General features: G+C 51.9%; 1 protein-coding gene across 1 annotated transcript; it reads right to left on the bottom strand.

The window, feature by feature from the left end:
* Window positions 1-482: 482 nt before the first annotated feature.
* On the bottom strand, window positions 483-2,603 carry LOC144180686 (uncharacterized). The gene has a single exon (XM_077708977.1). The coding sequence runs from the start codon at window positions 2,541-2,543 to the stop codon at window positions 981-983; it is 1,563 nt and encodes a 520-aa protein (XP_077565103.1). The 5' UTR covers window positions 2,544-2,603; the 3' UTR covers window positions 483-980.
* Window positions 2,604-19,947: the final 17,344 nt, after the last annotated feature.

Genomic DNA, 19,947 nt, shown 5'->3' with positions numbered 1-19,947 from the left:
CGTGGTAAAATACCTCGCGCCTCCCAGGTTTCCTACTACGGAGCTGATCGTAGGGAGCGGATAGGCATCCTTTCTAGTCAGTGCATTCAGGCGGCGGTAATCGACGCAGAGCCGGTAGGTGCCGTCTTTCTTCAGCACCAGCACGATTGGAGACGCCCAGGCGCTGCGAGAGCGGCTAATTACGCCATCCTTTAACATCTCGTCCAGCAGCTTATCGGTCACCTGCCTTTTGGACAGACTGATGGGCCTTGGGTTGCACTTCAGAGGAAGCGCGTCTCCAGTTTCGATCCTGTGAGTCACCAGGTCGGTGCAGCCAGGTCTCTCGGTAAAAATCTCGTCGTACCGATTTAGCAGTCTCGTTAGACGGACCTGCTGCGAGTGATCCAAGTCAACCGCATTGGCTATGAGTGGATGCGGTGCTCCGTGCGTAGCCGTCCGATCCCGCTGGGGACAGGAAAAGGCTGATCTTTCAGCGCGGGGAATTTCCTCAGAGCGCTCAACGCCGCGCGCATCCGGCGCCTTCTCTTCAGTAGCAGGCGCGGGCGACGGCGGGCTAATGAATGGCTTCAGCGGCGAGAATGCTGCTTCGCGATAGCCGCCATTCATAATGTCAACGGTAATTCCAGTTTTCAGGAGAAAATCTCGACCGAGAATCACGGGCACACTGAGCCCTGGGAGGTGAATGAAACGAGTGCGTCTCACCCGGTCCCCCCATCTGACCGTCAACCTCGCAGCGCCAGCCGACTGCGCCACGCCTTTCGCCAGGTTGAACGTCGTTCGGCAGTCCCTCAAATGCACCGAATGCTCTCGCAGGTGGGACAAAACCTCCTCACTGAACAACGATGCGCTGGCACCCGTGTCCAAGAGAGCCGCAAATTCGCGGCCAGCGATTCTGACCGGAATAAACGGCGCGTTTCCGCCGGTTAAAAGGCCTGCACGGCACGCAGAGGGAGCGAGCGGGGTTTCGGTCGTCTGTGCGATCACAAACGACCGCCGTCGGCGTTTCCCGCCAGAGATGCCTCCACAGGGCACTCTCTGACCATGTGCCCAACCGCTCTGCAGCGGAAACATCTCACTCCTCCTCGCGCTTGGTTGCGAGCAGCACCTCCCTCCCTGGGACGCCATGGAACCAGGCCCGAGGGTGGCTCACTGCACGCATTTCTCCCCGCTCCGACACCCTCGGGCACACTGCGTCCGGGCAAACTAGGCTGGGAGAACGGTGCAGCATTGGATGGGCTCCTTGGCGGGACAAGGCCTGTGGGCCCGTTGTTGCGCGTTCCACGTCCGAAAGGCCCGCAATTGCCTGCTCTCTGCTGGGCCGGCACAGCGGAGGCTGCGCGCCTTGCGTAGGTGTAGGGGTCCAGGGCGCGTTCGCTCAGTCCCCATCCCTCATTTGACCCGCTCGACAAACGCGCCGCTGAGGGGTCTGCGGTTTCGTGCCTCCGGGGCAACGGCAGCGGCCCGTTCCACGCGCACCTTGGCTCGAGCGACTCACTCGCCGGAGGCGGCGGACGGTAGGCGCGCGCGGCTAGAATATCGCCTTGGATGCGCTTCGCCTCGACAGCCAGCTCCTCGAGATCGCGGAAACGACCTCCACGCAGGTAGGCCGAAAAGGTTGGATGTGCCTGCCGGATTACGCGCTCAACGCGCTCCTCGCTCGAGGCGTGGGGCTCAGCAATAGCAAACAACTCATCCATAGCTCGTACAAACTCCTGCAAAGATTCCTCGGGAGCCTGTGTCCGGAGCTCCAGCTCTCGCCGCATCCTACGCTCGTAGTCCGCTGGTAGGAACTCACGCAGGAATGCCGCGCGGAATTCCCCAAGATTCGCTGCACGGTGGCCACTGAGCCGGTACCACCTAGCCGCCGTTTCCGTCAATGTCACTGGAACAATGCGGGTGAGGATTTCCTCATCGTCCAGCCCCATAGCCTGCTGGTAGTGCGCCAGCGAATCGAGGAAATCTCTGGCGCTGGTCAGATCGCCATAGCCGCGGTATGTCGGTGCGATCAGCTTGATAGCCGGGCGAACGGGCTTGCGGGCAGTGAGGAGTGCCTCAACCGCGCCAGACAGGGACTGGACCATTTGGGCGGCGTTTTGCAGCAAATGCTGCGCACTCAATGTATTCCACGGTGCTTCGGCAGCTCGTTCGAGCGATGGGGTGGTGGCCCCAAGCTCAATGAGAGGAGCAGTCTCCGAAAAGAGGCGGTTGCCGGAATGAAGCTGGCAACCGTTCAGGCTCGTCTGCGGTCGTTCAAAACCCGCGGGGGCGGCTGCAGCGCCTGCATCACTTGCGCCGAATTCGGCGAGCGTAGACAGCACGGGCTCTGGCTGCGCGCAATTAGGCAGGAACCCCGCTCCGGATGGTGGCGGGGGAGCGAAACTCGTGGCTGCACAGCGGGGGTGCCCGCAAGGAGCCGGGACAGACCACTGTGCGGGGCCGTTCGCGTTCGCAACCAACGGGCAAAAATCCCTCACAGTAGAAGCCTCCGGTTCAGGCTGCCCTGCGTAAGCTCCGTAAGGAGCAATAAACGAGCCTAAGGGCATCTTGCTATCTCTACCCACAGGGGCCGGCGAAAGCAGAAATCTCGCGTACACCGCTCCGGGTGGCGGCTGTGGCCTTTCTCCCAGAATACGGATACTGCCACTCCAGGTGTGGCGTGGTCGCGCCTCCGCACTCCCCCGTGGGTCTGCGTTAACGAGGGGTGCACGCACACTCGCGTACGGAGGGGCAGTCGCCTCGTCCCCGTAGCAGCTACCGCTAGCGGATAAGCAATAAGACTGATTCCGGTTGCGTACTCAGCTTAATTAGCGGCCAAAGGCTAATGAGCCAATGGCCCCACGTTGGGCGCCAGTTTGTGGTCTCTACCTCACAATATGCACCACCCTAGCCTTGCATAAGGCATGCACTCATGCACATTGCGAGGAGCCACCGCGGGTTCGAGCTATTTGAGAACGCTCACGGAACTGAGACGCCGTCGCGCCAGCTCAACACCGCCTCTGTTGGGCAGGTGGAGTAGAGGGCGACAAAGGAATAAGCCCAGTGTAGTACGTCAGAAGGCGTTTATTCGCGCCAACCCCTTCAGTTACAGTTCAACATCCCCGTGGGTGGAAAGGGACGATGGGCGATCGGGCGCCACGCGCAAGTGTGCGCGTCCTCGGCGCGCTGAACCGGTGGGCTCAGCAATAAGGGCAAAATCTGGGGTGCTGGCCGATGGGCTCGCAATAGAAAGACACTGTCCTTCCGTTCCCAGGCGCGTACCGCACGGCGCGATCGTCGAGTGTCAGGTACGGCTAATATGTGAGTGAACGGACTGAGGATCAACCGAAGGCACGGGCCGGCAGCCGGAAGGGCTAGCGGCTTAGAGCCGGCGCAAAAGAGCTGCGACCGGGCGGTGAGAAAATAGTTACGCACCTTCGGCTGTCCTCCTGAGCGTCTCCCCGAACGGACCCCCGCGCAGGGCGCGCGTTCGCGTCCTGGCGAGGGTGGTGTTCGGGCATCGTTCAAACGGGCCAATGAGGTGAGGTTAGCTCCAACACCAGGGCGGAGCCCCCGCAGCGTGACAGTGTTTTATCGCCGCAACGGTTGCAGGAGTTTTAGAAGACGGCTCGGCTCTACACAGCGGCGCCGAGACGAGCCAGCAACTCGAAGGAGACGAAGGAGAAAGGGGGAAAAGAGCCGCGCTCAGGCGCCAGGATCCCCACATAGTCAAGGGTATTATGTCTGTGTATGTACGCAAATTTGAACTGGTTCTTTGCTGGGTCCCTGGCCACTGTGGTATAGCCGGGAACGAAGCAGCGGACCGAATGGCTGCTGCTGCTACACTCTTGAATACAGTAGACATAACCACATTACCCTACACCGACGTGAAACCACACATCAGGCAACAACTTCGCAAAACATGGCAAATACACTGGAGTGAACAGACAGACAACAAGTTACACGTAATAAAACCTCACTTGGGACCGTACACCTCCGACACACGGAACAGATACATAGAAGTTGCCTTGGCTAGATTACGGATAGGGCACACGCACGCAACGCACTCGCACCTGCTCACTGGATCTCCAAGACCTCTGTGCAGCAGGTGCGGAGAGGCCCTATCCGTGATCCACATCCTCATACAATGTAAGGCACTCGACATTACACGACGAAAACACTTCCCACAACTACACGCACGACATATCCCACCACACCCGTCATACTTCTTAGGAGACGAAGCCCTGTTTCCAATCAAACGCGTTTTCGAGTTTCTCACCGACGTAAAATTTTTACACCTCATTTCTTATCATGCATGTTGACAACCTGGCCCTTTACACCAGTCATCGTCATTACGTTGTGTTTTACTTTGTTTATTTTTACTAAGATGATCTTTTACTTCCATTTCACTTTCATGTAATCACTTTTATTTGGCGCTCTTTGCCCTTAGTCGGCCTTGCGCCATTAAACTCTAAACATCATCAGGACTGCCTTTCATGCGGTCCTGATGATGGCGTATCTTTTATTTTATTTGGTGCGGGTCAATTTGGGTAACGCTAGGCTCTGCAACATTCGGCTCATGACGTGTGGTTGCATGTGCGTTATCCTTTCTTTTTCTATTTTTTTAATTCGGAGCATCTCATGCTCGGGGCTCTGTCCCTCCCTCCCTTGTCCGCCGTCCGCACTCTACTACGCATGCGCGTCTCTTCAGTCCCCTCAGCTTTTGGACTGACGTCAGCGTAGTCCACTATAAAAAGAAAGAGTTAAGCAGCACCCGGTTTCCATCCCACGACTCTCTGGCCGCAACGGGAGGTACGTGGCGGTCTTCGCACTGTGCTACAAACCGAGACGGGAGCATGTGCTACGAACGCGCCTTATGTCCTTAAACTACGTCAAGAAGCTACTGATACAACGAAGGCACGCGAAGCTGAACGTCAACGGAAACGACGAACTGAAAACTAATGGGAACTTCAGTCGACCTCATGGCTGCTTCGCATACTGCTCAGGGTTCCCCTACGGGAATACGGTGTAATTTGTTTCGCTCTGCTCATGGTTGGGCGTTTTGTTCGTGGGCAATTGGTTAAAGGTTTTCTGTTTTTGGCGATAGTGAGTTTGGCACTACCGCTTCTTTCTAGAGGCCCTCCGAGCATTCTTACGCGGCTGTTCTCTGGGAGGACATCCGTACCTATTTTTCAGGTGATTTTTAACTTGCTCGCGTGCAACATCTGTCGTTTTCCAAACCGAGCTTACAGTGGAGAAAGAACCGTGGAAATATTGAAAAGTATGTTGAAAGCGTTTGTGATTAGACGCTATATAGTGGGCTTTATTTTAGTTCTTTTCTGCTTACAATCTATGCCTTTCTTGATTCCTGATACCGGCGTTAATCATTTGACCCCTGTTTCATTTAGGCCGCCGAATTGTGGTGCCGTCATAAGTTCCGGTCGAAAACTCGCCGCGGTGGCTCGGCGGGTAAGGCGCTGCGCTGCTGAGCCAGACGACGCGGGTAAAATTCCCGGCCGCAGAAAACGCTGCGGCAGAACGATGGCAGCAGAAAACGCCGGTGTGCCGAGAACTCGGCGCACGTTAAATATCCTAAAGCGGTCTCAATTATTCGGGAGACATCCACTACACCGTGCCTCATAGCCCATGTGTAGCTTCGGGGCATGAATTACCAGAAATTCATGTTTTTGATCTTCTGGTGGAAACCCGCTTTGGTGTGATGACGTAGGTTGCGGGTACGGTTGGAGACTGTGTCTGCCGAGAATGCTACCACCGACTGGGCATGGAACACTTTACTGCGCAAGCGCGGAACCTGGTGAAAACAATTGTCCTTTCTTTCGTATCCGACTTTGTATCATTGTCTTCCTTTCCAAACTTCTGTTTCCGTAGCGCCACATTACAGGTTCAGCGGAGCATAGAGTTTCTTACTAATATATACTAGAGGGAAATGTGGCGCCAATGTCTAAGGAGTCACGCTTCAGCGAGCGTTCCTTCATGTACCGGGCAGGCACGTTTCACGTGTCCTTGGCATGGCTCATGAACAGGCTAAAAAGTTGACTCTCGCTGCCAGAAAAACAATATTTCTGCAGAAGATTCATCAAATTTGTTTTGTTTATATAAAATGGTACCTCCAAAAAAGATTAATTTGTCAGTGAATATGTAGAAGCTTCATGCACGATGAACAATAAAAAATGTTACCCTTTTTGGTTGCTTTTAGCTTCGAAACAAAAAAGAAGCCATATGGCTAGCTAAGTCAAGTAGGCGAGGAACGTCGCTAGAAGCAATGGCGCTGCCCACGGCGGCCCGCGACTTCAGCGACAGATTTCGCTCTAGTATATATTAGTATGGAACTCTATGCAGCGGAGCACTCGAATCTTGCTGCCTCGGTCGTAGCTTCCGGGTGGCGGCGGTGACGTATTTCCGTGTACGCCTGGTGCGCAAGGCTGATAGCGGATGGCTAGGAACCACGGGTAAATCAAAAAATGAGACTAATAAAGCTATCGCGCTAAAACTGCGATACCGAAGAAGGGAAAATCAGCTCGCAACAATGGGTGAGGGAACGAAGGAATAAAGAAGTAGCCCTTAGCGGAAACAAGCACTTTCGATTAGAAAACAAATTCGGCTAGGAGATATACTGCCCAAATCAAAAGCAAGGAATGAATTTGGGCAGTTGCATGTAATGCTACGGAATGGTAACCGCTCCACCGAGTGGTCGCCGAGAGATGCAACAAGGAGTGATGGAAGGCCGATAACTCGTTGGAGGGATGACTTAAATGAATGAACTCGGAAGCGTAGAGCAGGAGAGGTTGGAGCTCAGTAAGAAAAGCTTTCGTCCTGCAGCTAAACTATCGCACCTATGACGTCGATGATGATGATGATGATGATGACTTTTGCTGTTTCAGGGCCGGATACGAAAGGTTTGAAACTCGCCGACGCAAGGACATCGAAAGCTGGGACTGCTCGAGGTTTGCTTTTTTTTTAGCCCTTCCTACAGACCACAAGGAAGCGTGAATTGAAAATGTGCAGTTATTGGATTTCGTATTCGACAGTAACGTTGTCGTACAGTTTCAGAAGTAAGCGATTAAACGTTTGGAGAAAGAAGCGGTAGTTCGTAAATAAGCGATTAGCGCGCACGAAAACGGGGGTAGAATTTCTGAGCTATTCAGTGGATAAAGTACTGCACCCGCCGCGGTGGCTCAGTGGCTAAGGCGTTGCGCTGCTGAGCACGAGGTCGCGGGTTCGATTCCCGGCCGCGGCGGCCGCTTTTCAGATGGAGGCGAAAAGCAAAAACGCCCGTGTGTACGAGATTTCGGCGCACGATAAAGATCCCCAGGTGGTCAAAATTAATCCGGAGCCCTCCACTACGGCGCGCCTCATCGCCTGCGTTGCGTCGGCGCGTTAAATCCTACAATCAATCAAATCAATAAAGTACTGCACCGATTGCAATGAAATAACCGTTTTACAAGCATTTACATAGCAAATAAGCACTAAGATGGAGTACAGGAAGTGAAATGTGCACAAAAAAAAAAACGCAAATAGCGCACAAACAAATGTTCACTGCCTTCTCTCACGCGTATATCCAAACGGCGCGGAAACGATATTGCGTGTGCGTAAACAGTATAAAATCAGCAAAACTTTTAAAAAGCGTAACAAACACTTTACGAAAGAAGAACGCAAATCGGACGCACTCTACTTGCTTCGCTGCGAATGTGTCGTCCGCCCGCAATTCTTTCTGCCTTCGGCGCCCCTCACGCTCCCTCTCGCTCACCGCGGGGAACGATGCTGGGAGAGAGAGAGAGAGAGAGAGAGAGAGAGAGAGAGAGAGAGAAAACTTTATTTGCTCAGAGACATGTTCGGGCCCGTTAATCCGGGGCTGCCGGTGGCCGACGAGTAGCTCTCTCAGCCCGGTCCGTGAGCCATTATCGGCAAGCTGGATGCGGGCTGAGCAGGGTGGCCTCCCATTGTGTCGCGGATCTGTTGTTCGGTGTAATATTTTTTATGTCGGGATTTTGTGTGCAGTGCCACATCGTGTGGAGTAAATCTCCCGTCTGGTCGCAGTGCGGGCACTGTGGTGTTGGGTAGATGCCCGGGTAGTATTTATGTAGGGTTGCGGGAATTGGAAGTGTGTTTGTGTGAAGCTGCCGGAGTAACACCTCCTCCATTCTTGTCTGCGAGGGATGAGGGGCTAGAAATCCACTCCTGCCGAGCCTCTGTTCAAGCAGTATCTCCCTGTAGACGGTACGCAGTGAAGGGGGTGAAGGTGATCGGCTGGGTCTCTTGTCTGGGGGGCAACCAGATGGGGTGAAAGCCCGGAATAAGGAATCGCGGGCTAACGCGTAAGCGGCGACGTTCCCCCAGGTCTATCCCTGATGACCCGGGAACCACATGGTCTGTGCTCCTACAGGCAGCTGATTCGCAGTTATGCGAAGGGCCTGGCGACATATCCTGCCTCTGAGGAAATTTCGGCAAGCCTCTTTGGAATCGGTTAGTATAATGGCGCGAGGATGGACAGAGATGGCCAGGCTGATGGCGACCTCTTCCGCGCGGGTCGGATCCGTCGCTTTGATGGATGCCATTGCATATGGGTTACCACTGGACGAGCAGGCTGCTGCTGTGGTCACCCCATTGGTGGGGCGGGCACCGTCCACGTAGATTGTAGCAGGGTGGGAGTCCCACGTTTTGGAGATGTATTGGGCCCGGAGTGTTCTGCGGACTTGATCGTGTTCCGGGTGCATGTGTCTGGGGAGAGGATGGACGTGAATGCATTCTCTTATTTCTCGAGGGATGTCGAATCGATCCTGCACCGTGGTCGGAGGGGTTACGTCCAGTCTATTTAGTATGGTTCTGCCTGTTTTTGTCCTCGTGAGGCGCACCTGTTGCGCTATTCTCTGAGCATCTATGAGCTCTTTTGTGATGTTATGGCCCACCAGAGCCATTAGGCGCTCATTGGACATAGATACTGGGAGGCCCAAAGATAGTTTGAAGCACTTACGAAGAGCCCGGTCTAGTCTTTCCTGCTCTCCGGGTTTGAGGTTCAGAAAAGGAGCGACCTATGTGTATCTAGAGACCACAAAGGCTTGTACCAGCTTAGTGGTTTCAGTCTCCTTCATTCTGTGGTTTTTGGAGGTCACTCGCTTGATCATTCGGGCTACCTGGTTGGCCACAGCTATCAGGAGACTCACCGCGGTGGTGTTGTGTTCCATGTTTGCAAAGTGCACGCCGAGGAACGGATCTCCTGCCTGGTGGGGATAGGCATGAAATCCAGGTGCAGCTTGATGGGGTCTTGTTTTGGGTATTTAGGCTTCTTGGGCGGGACCACCAGTAATTCCGTCTTATCCGGTACACACTCCAGGCCACGGGACCGGCCGAAGGTCTGCAAAATTTCTATCGCTCGTGGGAAGCTGTCCTCTATGTCGGCCCTAGTTCTGTGATTTGACCATATGGTGACGTCGTCCGCGTACCGTGCGTGACAAATGCCGTGCACCCGGTTCAGTCTGGGCGGCAGACCCTTCACCTCCAGGTTGAAGAGCAAAGGGGAGAAAACTGCACCCTGAGGTGAACCCCGCGATCCCAGCTTAATTAGATCTGACTAGAGTACCCCTATAGAGAGCGTGGCCTTCCCATCTTGTGAGAACGCCTTGATATAGTTGTAGGTTCTGGCGCCGCAATTAGTCTCCGCTAAGGTGCGTACTATGGCCGAGTGCAGGACGTTATCGAAAGCCCCTTTCGAATCAAGGGCCAGCACCGCGCACGGTTGCATGTGGTCTGGGTGAAGGTATACGTCCCTGTAGACCTACAAAAGCACATCGGCAGTGCCTAGGTGTGGTCTAAAGCCAAATTGTGTGTGCGGAAGTTGGTCTGTGCCGTCCGGAAACCATTGCAATCGAGTGTTGATTACTCGCTCGAAAAGTTTCCCCAGGCAGAATGTTAGCGAGATGGACCTAGGATTCTCTACCTTCAAGTCCTTTCCCGGTTTCAGGATAAACCGAATTTCCGCTGTTTTACACTGTTGCGGTAACGAACCAGGGATCCAGTACTCGTGATTGAAATGGTCGACTAAAGCTTGAATGTCTGCTAAAGCTAGGTAGTAGAGGGCTCTTGCTGTGATTCGGTCTGGTCCCGGGGCTGTGGTCTTCTTCATGTTGGCGAGCTCAGTTTTGATTTCGTGTATAGTGCCGGGTTCGTCCAAGACTTCATTGGGTTCTCTTTGGTAATCTGGGTAATCTTTCCGGCGGTCTGATCGAAGATACTTGGCCTTGAGGTCGTCAATAAGTTCTTGGTCCGTCCCGGGGTATTCATGCACCAGCTTAGCAAGTCGATTGGCATGCTCAATCCTCGTGGCAGTCGGCTCCATCATTGCTTTAAGAATCTTCCACGTCTTCGCCACGCCTAACTGGCCCGACATGCTGTCGCGAAACTTTCGCCAGTTTTGATTAATAAGCTTTATGGCGTAATCTTCTGCATCGTTACTAAGCTTGGCCAGTCGACGTCGTTGCTTGTGGTTGAGGGGCTGTCTCCGCCATGTCTTGGTGAACGATTCTCTGGTATCCCAGATATGGAGGAGGTGCGAGTCGACAGCTGGCACACCGTTTGTAGCTTCGCGTGTGGTGTTCCACGTCCAGTAACAGCTCTAGGGTCCACAGCTCGATGTCCACTATGTTGGGTCCTCCCTGTTCCCCAAGCCGTCTTTCTCTGGCTTCTCTCCACTTGTGCCAGTCTTTTAGTCTACAAGCTCGACGTTTTCTCTCCCATCTGCCACAAGCGTCGTCCATACTCGCCTGTAAAATAAAGTGGTCACTTCCGAGACTCTTCACTAGGTTTTCCCATTTCTCCTCCCTAACATTTCGTACGAAGGTCAGGTCCGGGCATGAGTCCCTGCTGATGCTATTTCCTGGCCTAGTAGGTTGCAGTGGGTCGGTGAGTAACGTGAGATACTCCCGGGCAGTGTCGCGGAATGGGCGTCCCCATTCCATTCCAATTCCATTCCGGGGAATGAAAATTTGTCTGAATTCCATTCTTTAAATTCCTCGGAATGCCCAAAAGATCGCCCATTCCCATTCCGGGAATGGCCGGCCAATTCAATTCCATTCCTCTAATTCCTTCCCGTTTTATCGGGTGATTACCAAGTTACCAATCAACACACCATTAAGCGGATGTTATTACACTCGTTAAGAACTGCTAAAACACGCAAAACACGTCCCCAAGGTCAAGGGATAGGGGCTTTGTGGTTGATCTCGTGCAGTGCGATCACCCCACTAATGCCCACAGGGGCATTAGTTCCCACTAATTCCCACAGGGGCATTATAGTATTTCTATGGTCAGCCTGTCTTTACGAGTTGTGATGTTTTCATATTGTTTAAGCCTGAATGAGTTAATAAAGTGATGACATGTTCTTTTTGTACTCATAAAAGTATGGTTAAAGAAGACATATTCCTTAAACGCGTATTACACGAGTATGGAGCGGTCGTGAGTATGGTTAGAACTATAATTTTGTTAACGGGGAACAGAACCTCTGGATCTGGTAGTATCAGTTGGAAGAGTTACCGTTCCAGCACCTTGTCCTGCCTTTGCACGAAATACGGATCACGGGCCGCAGAGGTCGCCAGCTCTCACTGGTGTCAAGCGCGCGTTGAAAGCATGGATAGGTAGAGAGCTTTCTGTGTTTGCGTGTGTGCAGGCATGCAATGTCGCCCTTGCCGAAAAGCATAGTTACGTGCGTCAGGTATCACCCACTGCACAGGATCGAAAGTTCAGGCTGTGCTTAGAGTATGCGTGACCTTTGTATGGGTGTCTCGGTGGGAACCAATGCGCCGGGATAATTTTTTTCTCGTTAGTGTATACTGGGATAGTGCACTTGTTCGTATACCAACTTGCGTCTTGTTTTTTTTTTCTTTTACAAATTGGGAGATCCTTCACACTTTTACACCACGCAACCTTTGAATCTAGCTAAATAAAGAAGGACTTAGAGAATGCGTTGCGACCTTGGGCTCAGCAAAAACTGAGTCCAAGGCCTGTATAACTCATTGTATAACTGAGGCCTGTATAACTAATTTGAGGAGTTGCATGCAGTGGAGTAGCAATGTAGGTTCCCCCAAATGTCCTGTGGTCTGGGCAATCAAGCGAAAAAGAAGTAAAGAAAAATGATAACGATAATAATAGAAGGACACGTTCAGGAGTCGGCCAGTCTAGTGTTGCGGAAATCCCTACACCAGAAAAAGTGCTTAGTTGACCTCGTTGATTGATTGTAGGATTTAACGCGCCGATGCAACGCAGGCGATGAGGCGAGCTGTGGTAGAGCGCTCCGGATTATAATTTTGACCACCTGGGGATCTTCAACGTGCGCCGAAATCTCGTACACACAGGCGTTTTTGCTTTTCTGCTCCTTCATAAAAGCGGGCACCGCGGCCAGGAATCGAACCCGTGACCTCGTGCTCAGCATCGCAATTAGATGTCCTCGTGAATTTTATATGCTGCAATAAAGGTCTCAGGCTGCAGTGAAATGTCGAAAACGAGTTTTAGTTTGGTTTCATTCATGAAATTACGTAAGAAAATGGTATGAGCTAAATGGGTGCTTCGCCCTACGTTTCCCCAAACACGAAGTGTAAATGACGGCTGCTTCAACGATCAGTTCTAAAAACAAAAAAGCAAAATAAAACAGTTGCCGTCTGCCTATACACGGCGCTTGACAAACATGAGCTGCTCGAAAGACGTGTTTAAGAGCCGGTTTCGCTTTAATGTCCTTATCAGGCATGCCGTTGAAAACACGCGTCCCACGTCAGCTGACGTCGCATTTACACTGAAAACTGCCCTTGAGAGTCGAGAAAGCAAGAGGAAGCGGCTAGCGTTCGCTTTCCAATAGGTCGGAACCATTTCGGAACAAAGCTTGCAGCGTGCAACATGTTTTTTTTTCTTCACGGGTAATATAAAAAAAAGTGTTTCAAATGTGCCATGTTGGCGGACATATTGTGCGTACGTGAGCCGCTGGGCGCCGGAGCAAGTGTGCGGCAGTGCTCTATGAAATCGGTGTTTATTTCCCATAAAAAGCTAGGAGGAAGAGGGGGGGGGGGGGGTAGCCCAGGAAGTGAAAGGGGAGCATCGCCCAGCTTTTACAGTATGAGCGTGCTCCTAAATCAATCATTGGGCTTCTTTTGTCGCCCACTGGCGCCAGCGCGGCGGCATTGCCAACAAGAGCCCCCCTCCTCTCCCTCCTCCTCTCCTTTCAGGTGACAGGTATGCGGGTACTTAAGTCTTACATCCAGGATGGGGAAGCAGAAGTCGTCATCAAAGCTCTACTTGCTGTCTCGAGAATTATTTATTATATTTTTGTCGGTTGCAGTAGCGACTGTTCAGGTGACGGAGAGCTGCTGCTTTGTAGCTTTCCTCTGTAGCCGTACGGCTGCATTCAGGTGGATGTCAAACTTTCCTTCATTGAAACTCACTGCACCTTGGGAATTTCCCCTAAATCTGGTCGATTAACACCTGTCCTTCACTTCGATATGTTGATCAATTCGCTCTCCGGCTACAAACTGCTAGCCTCCTGGTTAGCTCAGTTGGTAGAGCGACTGCTCCGGTTTTAAGCGGTGGTCCCGGATTCAAATCCTTGACCAGGACGAATTTTTCTTCAACTGCGAAGTTTTTGAGAAAGCGGTATAGCTTTCCTTTGTAGCCGTATGGCTGCATTCAGGTGGATGTCAAACTTTCCTTCATAGAAACTTACTCCACCTTGAGGACTTCCCCTAAATCTGGTCGATTAAGAGCTTCTTCTATCTGGTGTGAGGTTTGTTTGTGCCACGAGCTGTTCGCTGATTTTGCAGACGCTCCCTAGAACAGAGCGAACGCGGCCTTTATTCGGCCGCTAATTGCGGCGTCGGAGCTGGGAGGCGCAGCCGTGGCCGCAGTTCCTATTTCATGGGCTCTCCTGTTTCGGGTGGATCCCCGAACCAATATTTTACGCCTTCGTCGACGCTTCTTCGGGCAAAGGCGTCCAAGTGTCTAGACAGGAGGGAAGTATTGCAAACGTTCCTGGGGGAGAACTGGGGAGCGCGAGGTGAGATAGGGCGTAAGCTGATATGTGGAAGTTTGCAGTGAACACAAGCACCGCGCCAGCGTCCCGCTGTCGGGAAAGTTGGATGCGAGTCGCCGAAGGTTCCAGAAGCAAAAACAAAAGTTGAGGGGAGGGGGGGGAGGGGGGGCGGAGGCAGCTCGCAGCCGGGGCGGATGCGCCGCCAAGATAAGAAATCACAAGGCCCAGTTAGTGGAAGAGAAGGTTGCCTCCGCGGTAGTTCCCCACCACGCATACCAACGGCTTAGAGCCGCGGTTATTCCGCGGAGGACCGCGACGAGTGTCGTAGCAGCGCTGTATATAAGGGCAGAATTGTAGTAGGGTCGCTGCTTATACATATACCGTGCTTGAAACCAGCCAATCAATTTTAACAGTACTGTGTTGTTGTTAAATTCAATGCTCCGGCTTGCTGATGTTTGAACTTGGGCTGGTGGGTGTTTTTGCGTGTTTATGTATATTTTGACAAAAACCGCGCTTAGAAAAAGTACATGTGCTTTATTTTGGGAAAATACATGTAATTCCATTCCCATTCCATTCCAGGCGAAATTCACTTAATTCCATTCCCATTCCATTCTTTCAAGTATTGTCGCCATTCCATTCCCATTCCATTCCGGGGTCTCGAAAATGTAGAATGATTCCGGATTCATTCCGATTCCGGACTGGTAACTCCGCAACACTGCTCCCGGGCTGCCAGTTTTTCCAGCTTCCTGCCTTTTGCGTCCGTTCGCTTGTAACCCCACGCCACATTGTGAGCATTGAAGCCCCCGCCACCATCATACGGGCCCCACGGCGGGCCGAAGTAAGGAAGGATTTGATTAGATGGTCCAAATTGGGCTTGCGGCTGCTAGGGCTGCTCAATACGTTCAGGATGTGTAGACTACTCCCTCCCCGTTTGGCTGGGTGTATCTCCATATATTCGTGAGGGGCATCCGAGTCAAATCCATCATGATGGCTCACAGCTAGTTCCTTTTGCACGAGAATGGCGGTATTTCTGTTCGTTTGAAAAGTGTTGTATCCCATACGCGTGATGGGCATTTTGTGCGCTTCCTGTGTCAGCATGACTGCCAGGGAATGTACAGCTTTTTCTACATATAGTTGGAGGGACGACTGCTTCCGATTATACCCCCCGCAGTTCCACTGCCAAATCCTCAGTTCGTGGCTGTATGGCATGTCGAGTCCGTACCTGACCATTGATCCTCTGTCGGTCCTCGCATTGCCATGCGCTTCCTGCGTTGTTCCTGCATCTCACGTCGAAGTGCCGTTATTGCTTTTTCAGTGTAGCGCTGGTTACCTCCAATTTGCTCGCTCATCTGTCAGAGTTGAGTTTGAACCTTTTCTTGATGTTGCTTGGCTTCCTCTTTGAAACCCTTGAACTCTTGTAAGACAAGTTGGTATTATGGAGGTGACTAGGAGTTGACGCAGGGGCAAGGGGATCTCTAGTTGGTGACCGCGTGTGGAGTAGTTGGGATTTGGTAGTACCGCCATTTGAGCCTTTAAGGCTGAGAGTTCTGCTCGCAGCGCTCTGATTTCTGCCTTCTGCGATTGGTTTTCGTCGGTCTGGAGTGTTTGTATTTCTGTGTGTAAAGAGAGATGGAGTAGGGAAGGCCAGTCCCTGCTCACCTGACTGTTCTTTGCTTTGGCTTGATCCTTGGCCTGAAGAGTTTGCTGGTTGCCTGAGGACGTCTCCTCCTTTTTTTGTGTGCTGCAGCTGCAGCTGAGTATTGCCCGGCAGAGAGCTGGCCCAGGCCCTGTCCCGTGTTTTCGATCGGTAACTGCAGTCGCCCACTCGTGTGTGCGGCCGCGTGACGTTGTCCCTTTGCTATCTTCACAGCAGGTGCTACTCGCTCCCGTCACCAAGGGTGTATTCTTATTTCCCCGCGCCAGTTGTTGCCGAGATACCGGGTATTGTACACTACCATGGTCCGGATTTTAAATTACGTTCTTGTTTTTCCCCGGTTTGTCTGGCCTGAAAAATGTCTGCTTACATTCACTGGAGTGTGTCTTGTGCGGTCCCTTGCATAGTGCGCACGTGAAAGTGCACGAATGGTCTTCCATGGTGTTTGGTTGTCCGCAGTCTTCGCAGGCAAAGCCCTTGGGTTTCGGGCATACATCCGTTCTGTGTCCCGCCTCTCCACAGTTGAAACATGCGGCACGCGTCTTCCGGTAGATAAAACACCGCTTCTCCAACCATGCGTAGCACACCGTGTAGGGAACTCGTTTGCCGGAGAAGACGATTACGGCCGAACTCGATTTAACCAGTCGTCTGGCGCCCGAAATCTCGTATCACGGTGCCAAAAGTTCGTACTTGATTTCCGCGTCGGTCGCTCCGTCGTCCACCCCGTGAATGACTCTTCGGCATACTTCATCTTGCATCGCTGAGTACGTGCTGACTTGTAGGTCTTTTCCTTGTATGCGCAGGTCTCCTATCTTCAGTAGTTCCTCCGCGTCATCGAGGGTGCACTCGGATGAGCGGGCATTCTTGTAAGGGAGTTAGGCAGGCTGCTCGAACGCTGCGAGTCACCTCCCCCTCCACTTCACACAGGTTTATGCCTCTTCGCGGTTTGACAATCCCGTATTGGAATGGCTTGAGGCTAGGAAGGTGTCTTCTCAGAGATTTCCCACCTGTATCAGTCGCCTTGCTCAGTGTCTCCGCTTCTTTCACGGGCTCACGCAGTCGCTCTCGACGTTTGTAGAGCCGAAGATTCCACTCTTGGGTGTCTTCCCCGTCGTCCTTGGCGCCACTGGCAGTGAGTTCTTTTGTTGGTGGTATGGGCGGTGTGGTGCGTCTCACCACACAAAAGTCCATGGCCCCAGAGTCATACCCTCGTTGAGAGTTCCCTTCTGCTATTTCGTCGCGGTGACGTGCACGTCCGGTGCGTTCAGTAGTTTTCGTCGCCGGGCATTCCGCTGGCTGAGTTACGTTGTGGTGCAAGCCCTAGGCCTAATAGGCCCAGCCCCTGCTCACAGGAAGCTGGAGTTCGAGGCCTTCTTGATGGTAGAAAACAAACGATGTCTTCTCTGATAAGACGGGTACCGGACGAATTCGTACACTTTGGTTGATTAAAGCAGTAGAGTGGCACGCTGAAAAAACATTTTAACCTGAACAAATCGCAGAAAGGGGGCTTTGTTCAATGCATTTCAATTTTGCCATCGCACTTTTAGCAATGCCATTGGGACAACTTTAGTCTTTGGCTTGTGGGTAGGGCTGGAACAGCACGATTGCTAGGCATGTTCTTTTTGGGGTTCCTTTTATATCGCCTTTCTGCGCCACTACACTTGTTTTTTTTTTCTCGCTAACCTGGCCAACGTGCTTTCATATAATTGTTAACTCACCTCAGCATCTAATTTCAAAATCATCTCGACCACTTGCCCCCTGCCGCGTTTTTGGGTTTCTTACTGGCTTTGTTGTATGCATTTTCTAATCAACTACGTGTATTTAACTGTATTTCATCTTCTGCCAGTATGTACTACGACGATTCTAATCCCCCCAACTCCCTGATGCAAATAAATGGTGATGATGATGATAATTAAATAGCGCGGGTACTCTTTGGATTTTGTCTAGTATGCCTGGGCTATTGTTTGAGCTATATTGATGTGGACGTGCCAGCAACTTAAGTAGTTCTAAAGTGTCCACGCACTTTTTCCGGGAGGCTAATTTGAGTGAGATAGAGTGAGTGGGAGAGAGAGAGAGAGAGAGAGAGAGAGAGAGAGAGAGAGAGAGAGAGAGAGAGAGAGAGAGAGAGAGAGAGAGAGAGAGAGAGAATTTTGGCGTTTCTGAAGAGAGGCCAGTTTTTAGCGCGAGTGAGTGGCGAATTGGGCAGCGGGATTCCAGCTCCGCTGAAGATGCCGCAGCAGCGCCCGGGCTCCGAAGCGGCCAACCCGTAGGAGAGCCATTGGGTCACTTCGCTGCGGCGGAGCGGGAGAGAGCCCCTTTTTGCCCCGTTACCACGATGCCACTTCGATCTAGGAAATGCGGATGTCAGATAAGTCAGATAGAGAAGTGGCGGAGCCCCGGCCACTTTCCGGCGATTCCTCTATGACGTCACAGAATCTTGTACGTGTCATTGCCGGCCGCCGAAATATAAGCCACCGCTGAGAAGCACGACTGGGCGACTGTAGTGAGGCCTCTAGTTCCTTTTGATAGTGGCACTTAAATGCAGTGAATACACAAATAACTACGTTTTTTTAGCCCAGGCCTCTATTCCATTCATTGCCCATAATGCGTCGCTTGTAGCGCAAAATGTGCAAGTTTGGTGCAAGTTTCGTGCGTTTTTCTTTTCCGCTGAGAAACGTCTATCGTGGCTAGAATGGATATCACAGAGTTATCAAAGGCCAGTTTTTTTTTCAAGTGTAAGATAGTTGTAGTTTGTCTTCAAGGAAGTGCGAATGAGGGTCAACGGATAGTCCATGGGTTTGAAGTGGCTGCCAATGGACAGCAAATACAATAGGGGTCGGGACTCAGAAAAACATGGACCCAGCGATCACTCGATAGGCGTGGCTGGAGATCTTCGGGAGAGGCTTTCGTCATGCAGTGGACACAAATATGATGATGATGATGAAACGAGGCTCAAGCAATGGGTACCCCTCTTATCTTTCGCTAGGCCTTATACCGCTATATTCAGAGCTCTCCGCCGTTTATTGTCGTCGAACGTGGTCTTTGTCGAACGAAAAAATGCCCATTTTGTCCTTCCGTGAGTAGGTGCGTATGTGCGTTAGGAGATCATTCCACCGCATTATCCGTAGCTTCCACAGTGAAGTAATCGGAAAGACGAAACATTAGAGCACACTTTTCACGTTTTATGCCGCAGCATGAGTTCTGAAATCCCGCCTCGTTAGCGTGTTCTCGGGGTAATTAATTTCATTCTTGGGCGGCCCTATTCGCTTTCCAGTGGCGTGACAGCTGAGCGCTGCTATGTGCGAAGTTCATCGCAGGGATTGCTCAATTCCTGCCAGAGCACTCTGAGCGCCGTAACTTTAAATCCAAGGGAGTGGGTAAAAGTACGCTCACCCGCCGTGGTGGCTCAGTGGCAAAGGCGTTCTGCTGCTAAGCCGAAAAATGCCGGTTCGATTTACGGCCGCGGAGGACGGTTTTCTGGTGGGGGCGAAAAGCGAAAAAACCCGTGTGTTCGAGATTTCGGTGCACGTTTAAGATCCCCAGGTGGTCAAAATTAATCCGGGGCCTCCACTACGGTGCGCCTTATCGCCTGCGTTGCGTCGGTGCACTAAACCTGAATCAACCCAAGCACGCCTCGCTGGTTAGGCAGAACGCATGTGCCAGCCTATTGGACCCATAACCAGCCGATCATCATGCAAGCAGGGCAGTTTAGGTACACTGTAGAAACAGGTTGAACACAGGCGACTTTGTTTATCAGCATCGCCATTCCTGGAACTACAGTAGAGAGCTACATAAAACAAAACAATGCAAGCAAAAAGAACAAGAGAGGGAAAGAATAAATTGAAAGGGAATATTTACAGTAAAACAAGCGCAAACACATTTTCAGAAATCCTTCACAAAAGCTTCATTATCAACAATGTTGAGTGTTGCTGGAGGTAAGGCGTTCTATTCCTGGATAGTTGCATTTGTCTGAAGGCTGATGGTCGGTGCAATTGCATGGTGCCTCTCTCACTTGGAGACCCGCAAGTATACGAACCGAACTGCGTGAAGGAGTACTGAGAGTGTTATCGAGCAAACGCCGTGCAAAACAAACGTTCGCCTCAAGAAGAGGGAATTAGGATGACCAGGAAGTCACTAGCTCAAGCATCCTGTCAGATTTCGGGACACCGCAGCTACAGCAGCCAGGCGGAAACGCAGTGAATAGGCAGGCGAATAAGGCCACAGCCCACGTAGCCCTACACAAAGGATAGTCCAAATTACCAGAAAATAAACAGTCCCTAACTGTGACCACCTC

This window comes from Haemaphysalis longicornis, unplaced genomic scaffold (assembly GCF_048455015.1).
Source record: "Haemaphysalis longicornis isolate Haplotype H1 unplaced genomic scaffold, Haemaphysalis longicornis Haplotype H1 scaffold_4, whole genome shotgun sequence".
In the NCBI taxonomy this organism is placed as follows: Eukaryota; Metazoa; Arthropoda; class Arachnida; order Ixodida; family Ixodidae; genus Haemaphysalis; species Haemaphysalis longicornis.
Note: the sequence above shows the minus strand (reverse complement) of the source record. Positions and strands in the feature narration are given on the sequence as shown.

Excerpts from the sequence above, each read along its gene's own strand:
- LOC144180686 (XM_077708977.1), bottom strand. The coding sequence starts at position 2,543 with ATGCCCTTAGGCTCGTTTATTGCTCCTTACGGAGCTTACGCAGGGCAG.